The sequence below is a fragment of the Rhagoletis zephyria genome, unplaced genomic scaffold, assembly GCF_001687245.7.
Source record: "Rhagoletis zephyria isolate East Lansing unplaced genomic scaffold, Rhagoletis_zephyria_1.1 Rzeph_scaffold_01666, whole genome shotgun sequence".
NCBI lineage: Eukaryota > Metazoa > Arthropoda > Insecta > Diptera > Tephritidae > Rhagoletis > Rhagoletis zephyria.
In genome coordinates this window covers 27,510-43,949 of record NW_016158750.1, presented here as the reverse complement: position 1 = coordinate 43,949, position 16,440 = coordinate 27,510, and the positions used below count along the sequence as shown (strand labels likewise).

At 34.3% G+C, this 16,440-nt stretch overlaps 2 protein-coding genes across 2 annotated transcripts in view; one reads left to right on the top strand and one right to left on the bottom strand.

Moving 5' to 3' along the window:
* The window catches only part of LOC108364767 (uncharacterized), a 51,723-nt gene that overhangs the window by 22,588 nt on the left and 12,695 nt on the right, over nt 1-16,440 (bottom strand). The window contains exons 3-4 of the mRNA XM_017618596.1: nt 1,354-2,075; nt 142-803 (exon numbers count right to left, since the gene is read on the bottom strand). Of these exons, the coding sequence (XP_017474085.1) occupies nt 142-803; nt 1,354-2,075 (1,384 nt within the window). The remainder of the gene's footprint in view (nt 1-141; nt 804-1,353; nt 2,076-16,440) is intronic.
* Nucleotides 1-16,440, top strand: part of Drep4 (DNA fragmentation factor-related protein 4) — a 61,472-nt gene that overhangs the window by 33,660 nt on the left and 11,372 nt on the right. The window contains exon 5 of the transcript XR_001847818.1: nt 13,398-13,479. The gene's annotated coding sequence lies outside the window, so the exon portion shown is untranslated. The remainder of the gene's footprint in view (nt 1-13,397; nt 13,480-16,440) is intronic.

The following is a 16,440-nucleotide window of genomic DNA, read 5'->3' as shown; positions in this document are numbered from 1 at the left end:
TTTTGGTGGACTTGTTAAAATATAATAGATTTTATAATTCCAATGGAAAAATAGTACCGATTTTTTTTTGTATGGGGAGTGTTGCAGTCTAATATATGTATATATGTATGTACATATATATATTTTCCAAATTTTACTCACCGGCTTTGGACCCTGATATGCTGCTGGAGCTTGTTGAGTGAGTTGTTGCTGCTGCTGCTGTGGCGACACATTGTTATATATTGCTGTCGATTGCGGCTGCTGCTGCTGTTGTTGTTGTTGTTGCGTCGGAGTACGTTGATTGCGCCAAGGCACAGTTTGTGCTGATGGCTGTGAGTTGGGAGAATTGTTGGTTGATGTTGATTGTATTGCTGTTGGTGACGGCGCGTACGGCTTTGGCGATTGTTGTTGTGGCTGTTGAGCCAATGGTGATACAGCTGGTGCAGCACGTTGTTGTGGCTGCTGCTGCTGCTGCTGCTGACCACCATATCTGAAGGGACTTTCAGTGGCGCGCTGTGTTGGAGTGCCGGCATCAGCGCGTGGGCTATCCGTTTGCCGTGTGTAGACATTTGTGATAGGCGATTGCGGTGGGGCGACACTGCGGAACTCATTTCTTGGCGATTGTTGTTGCTGTTGTTGTGGTGGAGTTGAGGCCGACAATGGTGGTGTTGCATTGTTGGCGTATTGAGGCTGCTGCTGTTGCAGTGGTTGATACGATTGTGGGGAGTACGTGGGCGGAGTTGGTGTGTACTGCTGTGGTTGAGTGGAGTTGTTGCTGCAGTTCAGTTCAGGTTGTTGGGTAGTCGTTACTGGTTTCTTGTAACCTGTTGAAGGTGTTGGTAAAAGATTAAAAAAATAAAAGTGTTGAAATATTGAATTTTAGTGCATAGAGTGATTTATAGATTAATTCTTGGAACCGTTAGTGTTTCTTTTGTCGTGAATTTAGGGTGCGATGCGTGAAGGTTAGCAGCGCCATCACCATTTAGAGAGTTAGTTGAGCCAGTAAATAGTATGTAATAGTAATAATCAATTTTACAATTCGTTTTCAAACACATTTTTCATTACCAGCTATTTGACTATACCAGCACCATTAATAAATTAGTTGACCCAAACCCAAAGCATAAAAAATTTTTTTAATTTTTTTCAACATGTAAGCAAGTATCAAGCTCCTTAGGATCTGAGGTCTGCCGGTTCTTCTGTAAACCCTTTCGCCTCTTCACCCAACTTCGTGTACTTAAAATACGTTATAGCCGTTGCTCAAATCACCAAGAACCAAGGTTAGACCCATACAAAGCGTTGATGTGGTGATTAGGTGATGAACCCTAAAATAAACGTAGAAAATGCCTTAACACATTCTCTACACGCATTTCTCACCATCGACATGTTCGTTGACATCGTTGTTGCTGTTGTTGTTGTTCAAAATAACTTGAGCACGCTCACCATAACCGCCGTTATTCGGTGAGCTAGCTCTGTCATTTTCACCCACCATGGGACTCTTGGAGCGTTCGCGCACATATTCATCCTTCCAGAAGGTATTCTTCTCCACCGGCGGTGGTACTTTGCGCAAGGCCGCCATTGGATTTGGCGGAATTTTGATTTCTGGTCGGAATCCCATTGGTGGCGGTTCGAAGCGTTGCGGTGTGGGCGACTTGCGTTGCGCGTTAGGCGAACCAGGCGCACTGCCCGGTCCACCGCCATTGTGTGGTGGTGCTAATGTGGAGGAGGAGCTAGGTGGTGGTGGAGGTGGCGGTGCCGATGTGCCATTAAATTTCTTACCCGCTGCTGTATTTGGCGCTGGTGGTGGTGGCGGTGGCAGCACCTGGAAGGGCATACCCATGCCGGCGGCACCAATTTGAGAGGCAGCATTGCAGCCACCCGGCGATTGCGGCTGTGTCGGTCTGTTCAGCTGTGATGCACCCGTCGCGCCCTCGGCTTGGGCGTTGCGCGCCAAACGCTTGGCCATGCGCTCCGATTTGATTTGTGAGAGATCAATGCCGCCCGGTGTGTAGGTGAAGGGTTTCTTGTCTTTAGTCACCATAGCATTCTGCACACAAGCGGGTGCCTCATAGCCCCGTTGTGCTGCGGAGCCGCCGTACCTGAAAGGGTGAGAGTAGAGGAGAAAGCGTTAATTTAGTGTTTTTAAATTAATATTTCTAAGCTAGTAATTCACTAATAAAATTAATAAATAAAAGCATATAATGTAAAAAAAAAAATTTAATGTTTAATTCTGCACAAATAGTGAAAACAACGCCCTGTGTGCTTTGACGTCATCATGAAAAAAAAACATTTTTAGAAAAAGTCCACGCACACGCTCAACATCTTTGTGACGCGTGAACTGCCAATAGTTTTTGTGCCAACTATATTTCATAGAAATAAAATTTTTTCAAAGAAAAATATACCACGGCTCTCGGGTAAAACGTAAGCACGTGCAAAATTAAGTGATGAGCAGTCGAATTTTCAGACAGTTGACTTCAATTGTTGGAGGAGGAAATGTTAGGGAGATTGACTCGGTCTTTCCAAACCGGTTTCCACCGGTTTTTTTTTTATATATCTGTAGGCGGTTTTTCGCATATCGCATAAACCGAATTTTTTATCGAACAAACCGGTTTGTTTGCATTTCATACACTTCCTGACATATCAATAAAAGTCTTTTTTCAGTTTAAGTAAAACCCCTAAGTATTTATGATGATTTCGTTTCTTCCAAAAAAATGCAAAATATTTTTGATGTTACACTGAACCCTGTAAAAGGCCATGTTTTTGCTTTCTTGTCCCTGTCTAGCTCACGCATTTCATTATACTGTCGTTTTTAACAGCCTGATCTGATCTGATTTTCAGGGCAACCTTCTCCCCTGACAAATCTTCAAAGGGCAGATAATGTGCCTTTTTTGCCTTACAAGAGTGTGACATTTTAAGAAACAAACACAAAATTTTCTCACCGTTTGCCTATCAAACACGAAATACAAAGGGACAATCAAAAGGCGAATTTTTTTGGTAGAAACGAAATCACCATTAATTTAAAAATTATAGCCTAGGTTATTTGAGGATGAACAGCATATCATATTTGATTCTAATAATGAATGTTTGGCGCTTAAACGAGCAATGACTCGAAACCCGGTTTGGGAAAGAGGCGAATAATCGAAGACCCTTGGAAATATTATAACCACACACATCTACTATCTGTATTGATATGACTATTCTCTGACGTAATTCAACTCGATTCACATCTAATGACAATTTTACGTACATACAGTATTGGCCAATACAATAGCACCCCTTTTCAAAGTGATATTGTTCCCCACTCATGTTTATTTATTTATTTTTAGGAATTTTCAATTGAAATACAGTTCACTCTAACAAAACCCATATAAACCCAAGTTTAAAACTTTGTAAAAACTACAAAAAATTTTAACAAATTTTCACATAAATTTCTAAAATTTTTCTCAGAAGTGTTAGAGTTTTTTTGAGTGCACAGTTTTATAGCCTATTCAATTTTAGTTTAACAATGTGCAAGTTTCAAGTGACTAAAGATCACCATTGATTTTTTAGATTTTTTTTCGCCGAAGGTGTTGCGGGTTTCTTCCATATAAAAATAAATTGTGTTTATTTATTATATGGAAGCAAATGCGACAAAAAAAATCTAAAAAAATCAACGGTAATTTTTAGCCACTTGACACTGTGCGTACTCAAAAAAAGTCTAATGCTTCTGAGAAAAAAGTTTGATATTTAGGTGAAAATTTGTTGCATTTTTTGTAGTCTTTTTCAAAGTTTCAAACTTGGGTTTATATGGGTTTTGTTAGAGAATGAACTGTATTTTAATTGAAAATTCTTATAAATTAATAATTAAACATAAGTGGCAAACAATATCACATTGAAATGGAGGTGTTATTGTATTGGCCAATACTGTATATGTCTTGGAAAATAACACCAATTTTTTATGCATGGGTTGCTACTCTTCTCTTTTGAACTCAATTTTTTTTTTTTTTTGAGTTGGCATTTATTTGAACTTTATCTAATTTCATCGAAAATGTATTCTTATATTTTCAATTTGACGTCTCTTACATAAATTCATTACTGTCTATCTCTCAAATTGTCAAATTGGAAATGCGATATTTCATAGGGACACAGATTCTTAGAAAATTATTATTGCTCAATATTTAATTAGCATAGTTTTCCACTTCTCAAATGCCTCATGGAATTGTTTTTAATTAAGAAATATACTTAGCGGATTTATTTCATCTATCGGAGTTCAGATATATACCAGTGTGTACATTAGGGTGCATCACTCTCCATACAAAAAAAAAAAAAAAAAATTGGTACTGTTTTTCCTTCGGAATTTCCAGCTCAGTACAGCTCACGTAAACCTTAATATTTTCCGAAATATGTTCGCAGACGTCTTAAAATATAATAATTTTGATAATTCCGGTGAAAAATCCGCAGCTTGTTTTATTGAAGCACCCCCTAATGTACATACATTTATTTTTCCAATATTTTTGATTTTTTTTTTTGTCAATCAAATCACGCTCGTATTAAATTTGAGCCACCACATTAAAAATAACCAAAAGATTCGCAAGTATCTGCAGCATGTTTACTGTTTGCTCTAATTGGTAATTTGTTAAATTGAAAATTAATTTTGCTACCTTCAAAAGCAAAGTGTAATTTTAAACGCGACCAACGGTTTTATTATTTTTTTTTTCACTTCAGCGTGATGTAAATGAGAACAGTGCTGGTGCGCATGCGCAGAAGTTGTAGACACTACAACTAAAACAGTTGCGCGACAATTTGAATTACCGCAAATATATGGCAAGACAGGTTGAGCGATAAAATTATTTAAATAAGCTGCAATGCCAAGAGACTTTAGTAAAATAAAAAATATGTAATATTAAGAAAAAAAAAAAATGGTAAAAACCCCTAACCACAACCGCCAAGCCATTTGAATACAAATATGAAGGTTTCGCTTAACCTACCAGTATTTTCTGATCTAAAACTAATTAAACTGTAATGGCACAGCTCAAATGGTACACACATAACATACGCGCTGTGGTCACCCACATGCTCTATGAATGTATATGTAAATGCATATGTACATATGTATGTTTGTCCTAGTGAGTGATGCAGAGTAAAAAAAATGCTTCAAAGTCAAGTTGTGGTGAGGCGAAATAAATTGTAGAAAAACAGATTTTTTTATTTTATATGCATAAAATATTTAACTTAAAATATTTACTTTAGTTAAAAACTACGCTACGCTTCCTCAACAAAGCAAATCAATAATAATAAATTTCCGATTTATTTCCCATACTTCAACGGCAATCTAATGTGCCATGATAATATATACATAGCTACTTTTTAGTATTTCAATGTCAGCAATAATAATCACCGACAATTGACAATTTTTCTTTGTCTACTTAAAAAATAATAAATAATCGAGAACACATTTATAGTCATAATAATTCAATGCATTCATTCAGTGTACAGCTAATTGCAAATGTGGAAATTGCATACATGTATGTATCTTGTTCCGCGCCCATTTATGGGCGTATTGCAATATGATTTGACAAGTGTCACTGAGCCGCTGCCGGCTAGCTGGCTCCTTTGCACTCGCATGTTACGCTTACAATTGCAGTGTGGTAGCTGGAACGCACAAAACGGGAGTCGTCAAGTAGCTTTTGCAGCACTGGCGTCAGTCAACACGTCAAGGTTCCTTATGCGCATGAATGAAGTTTATGATAGTTTATTACAAAAATCTAGAATTAATAGTTCAACTTCACTGATCCAAATATGGAAGTGAAAATTCGTAAAGTACGATAATGAAATATGAATATATCTAAAAACTTCAAAAAATATTCGTAATGATTCATCTAAATCATTTCTGAGTGATGAGAAGTCTCGCAAGGTGTCGGTTTTCAATTCATCAAATTTAAAATCACTCTGTACCGCTAAGAAGGTTCTAACTTCAAAAAAACAAAACTTATTGCACATTATGGAAAATCCCAGTTCTTTAATTCGACTTACCAAATTCGAAATAACGTGCAGATCTGATAAGCTTCAAAAAATTGGTGGAAACCCTAATTAAAAATATTATCAGTCTAAAATTTTCCAAAAACTCTATCGCTTGACATTAATATTTTCAATATTTCATTTAGCTTGTGCATAAGTAAAACAAATTCGACTTTTAAAATAGTTAGGCAAACCTTTTAAAAGTATTTTGAAACTAAAATCTTTTTAAGTTGAATTTGATGTTTTCAACACATGGCAACTCTTCTAAATACAGTTCAGAAATTAATTATTTTCAAACCCATTTGGATTGATCCAATCTTTTGACAATCCATTTAACTTATTAAATAATTTGAATTGAATTTTTTTAATTGAAGGGTTACCACCCTCTTCTGACACCCCAAAATATTCTGAATGTTCAAACTAAATATTTCTTAACGCTCGTTCGTTTGATACCCATATCTTAAAATGTAATGTACATAACTTGTGTATAATTAAACTAAGTTCGACTTTCAAAACAGGCGGCAACCCTCTTCAAAATTATTTTTGAACTAAAATCTCCTTAAATATCTTTCGTTGACATTGTTATACATTTTGTAAGTAACTGATGCAGTAAGTTGAATTTTATTTTTTAAATTCGTGGCAACCCTCCTAAATATAGTTCAAAAATAAAGGATTTAAACCCATTTCCATTAATAACCATGTTTTAAGAATTCATTTAACTTATTAAATAATTTGACTTTAACCTTTTAAACTGGTGGCGACCCTCAAACACATCAAAAATATTCTAAATTGCCAAATTCATATGACAGCCATTTTTAATATTTCATATAATTAGGTATAAAATAATTTCATTCGACTTCTGCAGTAGGCGGCAATCGTCTTTAAAATATTTTTTAACTACTACCTTCTTAAAACTCTTTTTTCTGACACCCATATGGTGATACTTTATTCACTTATCTAGTTTCTTTAATTGAAATTGAATATTTTTTAAACATGTGGCAACCCTCCTACACTATTTAAGGTTATTTATGAGCGGCCACTGTCCTATTTAGTGGTCAGTCGTGTTGATCTGTCATTTTGGTCAGGAAGTCCCCACAAACCGCATGTGGAGACTCCATTTCAGCTTTAGGAATGTGTGCACAGTAAAGACAGGCGTTGTTTTAGCAGACAATTCCAAGACTTTGGGATCTGAGTGAGTCTGAGATCTGTGTCCGACGTGACATGTCGTGGATAAGACAGGACGTCCTCAGTTTGGATTCTCCTGACAGGGCTCCAATGAAGTTCATTTGACAACCAACTACCAGCTCTTGCACAAATGGGCTTCAAGACGCCCACTAAACCGGCAGACTGATTAAAAACTCCGACATGCACAGTTGCAAGCTCCTTTTGGCCGTTTGGGGGTCGGTGGCGGTCGATGAGCTTCTTCGGGCTCCTGGCAAGAGTATGCGAACCCATTGTGTCACACCCTTATTGCCACCGATATATGTATATATACAACATCTCAACAAGTTATTTAATGCCGTTGATAGTTTCATTTTTCCCCAATTCTGCGCTTCCGCATTTCCTATATAGACACCACCAAGTCATGTCAAATGTCGGTAAATATGTATTCTCAGCACTCGCTTTTCTCCATACACCGACAACTTAATTTTTGTGCCAAATTCGGTCAAACACATCACAGATGACGACACTGACAACCGTTTGAAAGGCATTAAGTTGAACCTGTTCGAATGTAGAAAAGTCTAGTTTTGTGCATACGTATGTTATCTGGCATTTAGCACCACAAAGTCATATTCATTTAAATATAGTACATAATTATTTTTTATTGGCGCAATAACATTTCTACTAATATTTTATGTTCAACGCATGTCTGCTTAGCCTGCTTACGAAGCCTGCCTTCGTTGCGCTTTCACATACTAAGTCGGCGATAAACGACGCACAGTGTGGAAAATGAACTTTTTTTGTGACAAAATCAAATATCTCAGGGAACGTGAACGATAATTTAAAGCTTTTGAGATGTAGAATACAGTAGAATTAGTCTCCTTGGATAAAAAAATTACCTTGACCTTTAGAATGAACTTCAAAAATAGGTTTTCAATTTTTTTTTAATATTTTGGATCCGGTAACAGAATGCAATGGGCGTCAAGATATCCATTTCTAATGTTGGAAAATTTTTTTTAAAAGATTAATTTCATACTGTTTTGAGGAAAAAAAAATATAACAAAATTAAAAAGTTTTACTTTTGAAGGTAGGTTTTAAGGTCAAGTTAATTTTTTATTCAATCAGACCTTTAAAATTACCTTTAAAAATAAAATTTTTGTACCTTATAAAAAAATTGTCGAACATACTTTGTATGGCAGAAAATGGGTGACACCGTCAACAAAAAAAAATTGCCAAAAATCATATACTAAAATTGGGTGGGCTATAAAATTGCATACGCAAAACTTTTCCATAAATTCTTAAAAAAAAGGTAAAATTTTGGTGAAAATTCGCTGAATATTATAATTTTTGCACAAAGTTGGAAATTTGTATGGTGTATAGAATGAACCATATTTGTATAAGAAATTAATTGAAAGTAAATAATATTAAAATAAATAGTCAGAACTGGTTAATATATGGCGGTCTTATAATTATGCTACGCAGTGTATTATTAAATTCTTTTAAAAAGTTCATTGCAAGCTGTTTTCAGGTGAAAAAAATTAAAACCTATTTTTGAAGGTCAATGACACGCTTTATCGAACCATGTTATTTATCCTAAATTCTCTATCTCAAGAGCTTTAAATTCATTTCGCTAACTGTTTCCGTTTTCGAAATTTTAGATTTTATCACAAAAAAAGTACATTTTCCACACTGTGCGACTGTTAAGCAGCAACAGCATGGAAAAGTTTGCTGAAGATGACCATGAATTGAATGAAATTTCAAATGCGTATTCTAATGTTAATTGCAAAGCACGCTAACGTTATCAAAGCATATTATGAGCGTTCATTTATGTTAAGTGACGAGTTGATATGTATGTATGTACGTAGTATGTTCTTACACACCTTTCCGTAGTTTGTTGCACTTGTTTTGCTATAGTACATATAAACACCCGGTTGTATTAACTAAGTCAACAGGTTTGTTAGACACACACATTTATTTCGCAATGACTTGCTTAAAGTAAGAAGGTTGATGTTGTGTGATGTGCTGTGGTTGGTGGCAGCGCCACACTATGCGACTACACCAGCTTTACTACCGACCACCATTGAGTAGCATAGCGCGCCAAATCTGTTTTAATAATTTTTCTAGGTAACGCTTTGGCCGCAGGAAATTTAGGTCACCAGACAGGAATTGTTAGCTTTATAGTAACGCCTATAAAAAAAAAAAAAGAAAAACTGTACAACAGTGCATTTCATGGCAGTTGCACTTTGGTTTGTGATTTCATGGTTGCTAGTCCAACGGCGTGTATATAACACCATTTAGATGTGCCTTAAGTTTAATTAAAATTTGATTTTAATGACTGAATTTGGTGTTTATGGCAATTTGTTATTTTGTTGTAATTAATTGTAATTTATTAATTATTTTTCAACCATAAATGGTTCGTTCATGGACAAAAATACAACGTTTTTAGCAAAAATCGCAATTAACTTAGAAACTATTAAGCGCAAATTATTTCATAAAGCCACCTTTTTAAAGAAAGTTAAATTTCATGTAAAATGAGCAACCGGTCGTTACAAATAGTCCTACATAATTGGGTATAAGGACCTTTTTGTAGAGAATTAAATTTACGATCGATTTCTTAGCTTACGAAATTTGTTTTTAACGCTTTGAACTTTGATTTGCTTGGGCGAGCTTAAGATGTTCACCGAAAATTTTCATCCTTCGCACAGAAGTTTTTTAGAGCATAATAAATCTATCTTTGCTATTACTTAACGATCAAAATTAAAAAAAAAAAAAAAACGGATTTTCAGCCCAGCCTAACATACATATATTATTTTTCGTAATAGATTTTTTCATTAGTATTTAATAGAAATATAGTGTATTCTACATCAAATGGCATATAAGTTAATGTTTAAAAATTTTTACAAAATTTAGGAAAATTCGACAGTTGTGTGGTTCACTGAATTTCAGTATAATAAAATGCAAGTTTTAAGTGGCTACAAGCTACCGTTGATTTTTGAGATTTTTTTTTACTAACGCTCTTCGGCATTTTCCCCATGCAAAAACAACTATCACGCATTCGTTATATGGAAAAAAATGTTTTGAAAGTTGAAATTTTTGGTAAAGATTTGTCGAATTTTTTTTTTCATCCGGAAAAAACTGTAATTTAATTTATATGCCATTTGATGCAGAATTTATTATGAAAAGCATTGCAAATATTAAAAAAAAAACACTGTGCGGAGATTTATTCTATATTTTTATTGAAATGCAAAAATTAATTCATATTAATTTCAAAATAACTCTGATAAGATTGGGATCTTAAAAGCCTCTATTATATTTTGCGCTGCCGTTTTTTTCAATTATCTCGAATTTTGTGTGAAAATAATTCTTTATGTTAAAGGAGCATGCTTTACTTTTCAACAACACAGCTAATTGCTTAGGCAGCGTTCCAAGCCGCCATTTCGCCCAACAAGTTTTCAAAGTAAATCAAGGCAGACTAAAGAAATAAAGGCGTGCAAAGCAAGCCTACATCGGATCATTGAGTTCTTTTTAAAATGAGAAAAAAATTGGAATTCCGATCCAAGCAATTGGTGTAAAAACAATGGCACAATAAAAATATCATCGCACTTTTTAAGAGGTGTGGTAGATTTTACATGAAAACATTTTTTTTTTTAAATCCGAATAGATCTAATAGCTAGTATTCCAAATAAAGCTCGCAAAGTCCTGTGAAAGCTTTAACCCAAATTCGTGGTCTCTGTTATTTCTTCCGGAAGTTCTTACTTGTAATGAAAGCTTGAAGTTATTTCCGCTTTGGAAAGCTCTAATTAAGAGCGTTTCATATAAAACTCTGAATTTCCTTTGCAAGCTTTTAGCCCGGTTTCAAGGCTATACACATCATACGAATCGCTGTGGAAGCTTCCAGCTCGTTTTGCAAGTCCAGCCGAAAGCGGTTCTGCAATAGCAATCCGGAGTCCTGTGTCCATCATAGCATCTAAGAACTCTAACAGATAGTTCTTTCGAAACTATCTCCTATACATAAATCTCCGAGGTCGCTGTGGAAGCTTTCATCGCATTTTGAAAGCTCTGACAGCGTACCATGCAAAGCTTGGGAACTAACATGGAAAGTTTAAAAATCTTTTTAAAACCTTTGGCGCCTCCGAAAACGCCAACAATATCCCCTTTAAAGCTCAAGAAACTTACTTTGAATTTATAAATCGCCTAGAATAAGCTGGGATCAACTAGCTTCTCAAAGCTACACATTTTCGCACACTGGAAACCGCATTTTAATGCGCATCACATTACTCAGAAATATAAAAATATTGATTTTTGCCCTCACTTCGAAAAAGTTCAAGGTTAGCCGCTAAATCTCTAAATTAAAAAAGCCAAAAATATGGGAATTTTCANAAAGTCCAGCCGAAAGCGGTTCTGCAATAGCAATCCGGAGTCCTGTGTCCATCATAGCATCTAAGAACTCTACCAGATAGTTCTTTCGAAACTATCTCCTATACATAAATCTCCGAGGTCGCTNCAAGTCCAGCCGAAAGCGGTTCTGCAATAGCAATCCGGAGTCCTGTGTCCATCATAGCATCTAAGAACTCTAACAGATAGTTCTTTCGAAACTATCTCCTATACATAAATCTCCGAGGTCGCTGTGGAAGCTTTCATCGCATTTTGAAAGCTCTGACAGCGTACCATGCAAAGCTTGGGAACTAACATGGAAACTTTAAAAATCGTTTTAAAACCTCTGGCGCCTCCGAAAACGCCAACAATATCCCCTTTAAAGCTCAAGAAACTTACTTTGAATTTATAAATCGCCTAGAATAAACTGGGATCAACTAGCTTCTCAAAGCTACACATTTTCGCACACTGGAAACCGCATTTTAATGCGCATCACATTACTCAGAAATATAAAAATATTGATTTTTGCCCTCGCTTCGAAAAAGTTCAAGGTTAGCCGCTAAATCTCTAAATTAAAAAAGCCAAAAATATGGGAATTTTCACAAAAGCTGAAATCAATAAAGAACAAGCAATTGTATTATATTTTAACAAAAACTGATGCTCGCCGTTGAAATGCCAAGACGAAAACCAGACTAAATAGCCTAACCGCAAAACAATGGCAAATATGGAGCATATTCAATGAAAAAAGAGAGAAAAAAATATGTATTCTACTAAGCACGTACGAAGTGTTTACAATTCTACTATTTATACAATCCAACCGTTCTCGTTTCCCTTCACACTTCCTACTAAATGCCTTCATATAATAATATTGATACTTTTATAAATTTTTGCACGCCAGCTGTTACACATTTCTTCTACAGAAAACATAAATAATAAATGTTTCTTGTTTTCATTTTTGTGTGGTTTTCTTTCAATTGTCAGTTGCAATAANCAAAGGACAAGCAATTGTATTATATTTTAACAAAAACTGATGCTCGCCGTTGAAATGCCAAGACGAAAACCAGACTAAATAGCCTAACCGCAAAACAATGGCAAATATGGAGCATATTCAATGAAAAAAGAGAGAAAAAAATATGTATTCTACTAAGCACGTACGAAGTGTTTACAATTCTACTATTTATACAATCCAACCGTTCTCGTTTCCCTTCACACTTCCTACTAAATGCTTTCATATAATAATATTGATACTTTTATAAATTTTTGCACACCAGCTGTTACACATTTCTTCTACAGAAAACATAAATAATAAATTTTTCTTGTTTTCATTTTTGTGTGGTTTTCTTTCAANTTTCATATAATAATATTGATACTTTTATAAATTTTTGCACGCCAGCTGTTACACATTTCTTCTACAGAAAACATAAATAATAAATTTTTCTTGTTTTCATTTTTGTGTGGTTTTCTTTCAATTGTCAGTTGCAATAATTTGTAATCTATTTTTCCATTTCACTTTGCTGTTCATACCCAGCCGCAATTTACATACATAACCGTGAAAAATTATTACTCATACAAAATGTAAGAAAACATGTAGAAATAAATTGCAGCATTCTTTATATTAAAAAATCACAAACAACTGTACAAATGACTCATTGAGTGACCGCTGCTCTTCGAGGCTTTTCGAAGATATTGCTCACTTGTGGTTTTTTTTTGTGTGGAGGCAGATGATGATTAACATTGAGGTCGCCTATAGTTCATGAAAGAGCTATGCTTTTATTTATTTATTTATTTTTATTATGTACCTAGATAATTATTTTGTAATGGACAGCGCATTTTTTGATGACTTTGTTATTTACTAAATTTGTGTTTTTTGTTTTTAATTCGATTTTCAGATGGCAATGACTTTTCAAATGAGATTGTCTTAAAACATGCCTCGGCAGCGGTCATTGTTCCGATCTAAATTAATTGTGCAAGGTAAGAGAATTTTATGTGTATATTTGTAGAAATTTTCTTAAATGACATAAAATGTTTGATGTATGCAAGTCGTTAAGAGCTTCAAACAATCAGAAAAGTTCAAAAAGGCTTTAGAATATCATAAAATTCCGGGGCAGTGCTGGTGAGAGGGGGGAAAGCTTTAAAAAGCTTGTATGTTGTACAGAGAGCTTTTAAAAGCCAAGGCATATGCCTATGAAGTGGCCATGCGCTATTTGAACTAAATACCACAAGCCACTTTATAGGCACTCACTTCAAGCTTTTTAAAGCTTTATGTAAATACATTTTTGATGGTGGAGCATATGTACTTTGAGCTGTTCCCGCTCTGACCAGTATGCTCCCATTAGCTTCAATTCTAGAACTTTTCCAATACAATGGTAGACGAGTGTATAGACAGCGGGTATGCAGTGTACTTCATTTGAAGGGCGTGTCAAGTCGCAATCCTTTATCGAATGCAAGCCACAAATTATGTATTTGCCAAAAAAGCTTCTAATAAAAGCTAAATTTCGTTCGGAGCTGACCAAATTTTTAAATTTGAAAAAAAAAGCTTACCCAAATATATACTCTAATTTATGAGGGAATCATATCATAGGTTAAGTTGAGTCAAGGGAACTAGATTCTCAACTTGAGAAAAAGATGGTTCTCAACTTGAAGAACAACTTATTTCTCAANGCTTACCCAAATATATACTCTAATTTATGAGGGAATCATATCATAGGTTAAGTTGAGTCAAGGGAACTTGATTCACAACTTGAGAAAAAGATGGTTCTCAACTTGAAGAACAACTTATTTCTCAACATGATAAAATGCAAGTTTTTGATTTAGTCTCCAGATTGACTAGGATAGGAATTCTCTTTTGTGGTTTTAGGGCTGAGAGTCAATCCATTAAAGGCTGTCTGGTTGGAGTCTTTGGTGGGATTTCTTTTTTTACCATTTNCAGCTTGATAAACTGAAATTGAAGAGCTGAATTCTCTTTTGTGGTTTTAGGGCTGAGAGTCAATCCAATAAAGGCTGTCTGGTTGGAGTCTTTGGTGGGATTTCTTTTTTTACCATTTTACTAAGTAACCTAACATATCCTTTCTATTCTCTATCTTTATACCTATGTATATATGTATATCTATACCTATGCATATATGTAGAAAAATAAAACTTAATTTAGACTCTAATCAGACAGGTTTCATTTGATTGATGAATTTTTTTACAAAATTTTAAATTTGGATTTATGTGATTTTTGTTAGATAATTAATAACCTACAGTGGCAGTCATAAATTTTTTTTGATATGTTTTTTTATAAAAATATGGTTCACACTCCATGCAGAACTTTGAAAAGTTCCACAAATTTTTATCTAAATTTCGAGCCTTTTAACCAAAAAAGAAAACAACCGTAAAAGCAACAAAAATTATTAAAAATCAGTGCGATTTTTTATCCGCCCGAAACTTATTTTACTAGAATTTTATAAGCTTGTTAACTACATACCAAAAAAATTTCTAAACATTCTGGTTAAAAACTCGAAATTTAGATACAAATTTGTGGAATTTTTTTAAGTTCTGTATAAAGNCTTCATTTGATTGATGAATTTTTTTACAAAATTTTACATTTGGATTTATGTGATTTTTGTTAGATAATAACCTACAGTGGCAGTCATAAATTTTTTTGATATGTTTTTTTATAAAAATATGGTTCACACTCCATACAGAACTTTGAAAAGTTCCACAAATTTTTATCTAAATTTCGAGCCTTTTAACCAAAAAAGAAAAAAACCGTAAAAGCAACAAAAATTATTAAAAATCAGTGCGATTTTTTATCCGCCAGAAACTTATTTTACTGGAATTTTATAAGCTTGTTAACTACATACCCAAAAAATTTCTAAACATTCTGGTTAAAAAGCTCGAAATTTAGATACAAATTTGTGGAATTTTTTTAAGTTCTGTATAAAGTGTGGAAGTGTGATTTCACAGTTTTTGTTATATAAAAAAATATCAAAAAAATGTTTGCTTGAAAAATTATTGTAAATATTAAAAACGAAACACCATTCATCCATTTTTGACCGCTACTGTATACTTTTATAAAAAACCAATGAACATTACGCAAACACAAGAGAAATAGTCAAAACTGGTAAAATGGTTAAGGTGCTACCGTTTTGTCGGGGTCTGTATATGTGCAACTTTTTCCTCATATTTTTCGCATCTACTGTCTTATTGTTACTAGTTTACCCATGCGTGCTGTATGCAAATTACATTTTTTATTTTAACTGCCTATTAAAAGTGGTATTTTATCTTTCTATAGAAAGATTGGAAACTTCAGTGGCATTTAATATTGACATTTCTAATTTCTATGCGCCACTTCCTGAGGCTACCACAACTCACTCACTCAAGTGTCCGCTTTTTCTGTCTGACTGTCTGCCACTTTTTCAAAATCTCAATACTAGTTATGAAGTAGTTTGAAGTGCGGATAATGTGTCAGGTTTTTGTTATTGTGCTGCTAAAGCTGCGTAACGACGCTTTTGGAAAACAGAGAAAAAGGAAAACCAATTGAAAATAGCAAAACAAAGCTGAATGACACTTTTGACAGCTAAATTATGGAAATGAACTGGTATTGATAGGTGCTTATATTTCATAGAAATCATTTGAATAGTGAAATGATGGAGTATTTTTGGATGTTGGATAAGGTGGTTAGAAAAAATATGTATTTATAAAAGTAATCATATTGCTCACTCTTGGGTGAGGCGGAATTTGTGTGACCTAAATATGAATGATATTTTTTATTGGTAGGCGCATTTTTGTTTTCATTTGTATCGAAAATATGGATATTTTCCTAACAATTTTGTGTACAATAATTTCGAATTCGAACCATTGCCTTTTGAAAAATGCAAATAAAAAGTTGGTCATAACATTATTTTTTAACCAAACTAATTTCCTATGACAATAACTTGTTTTTTTTTT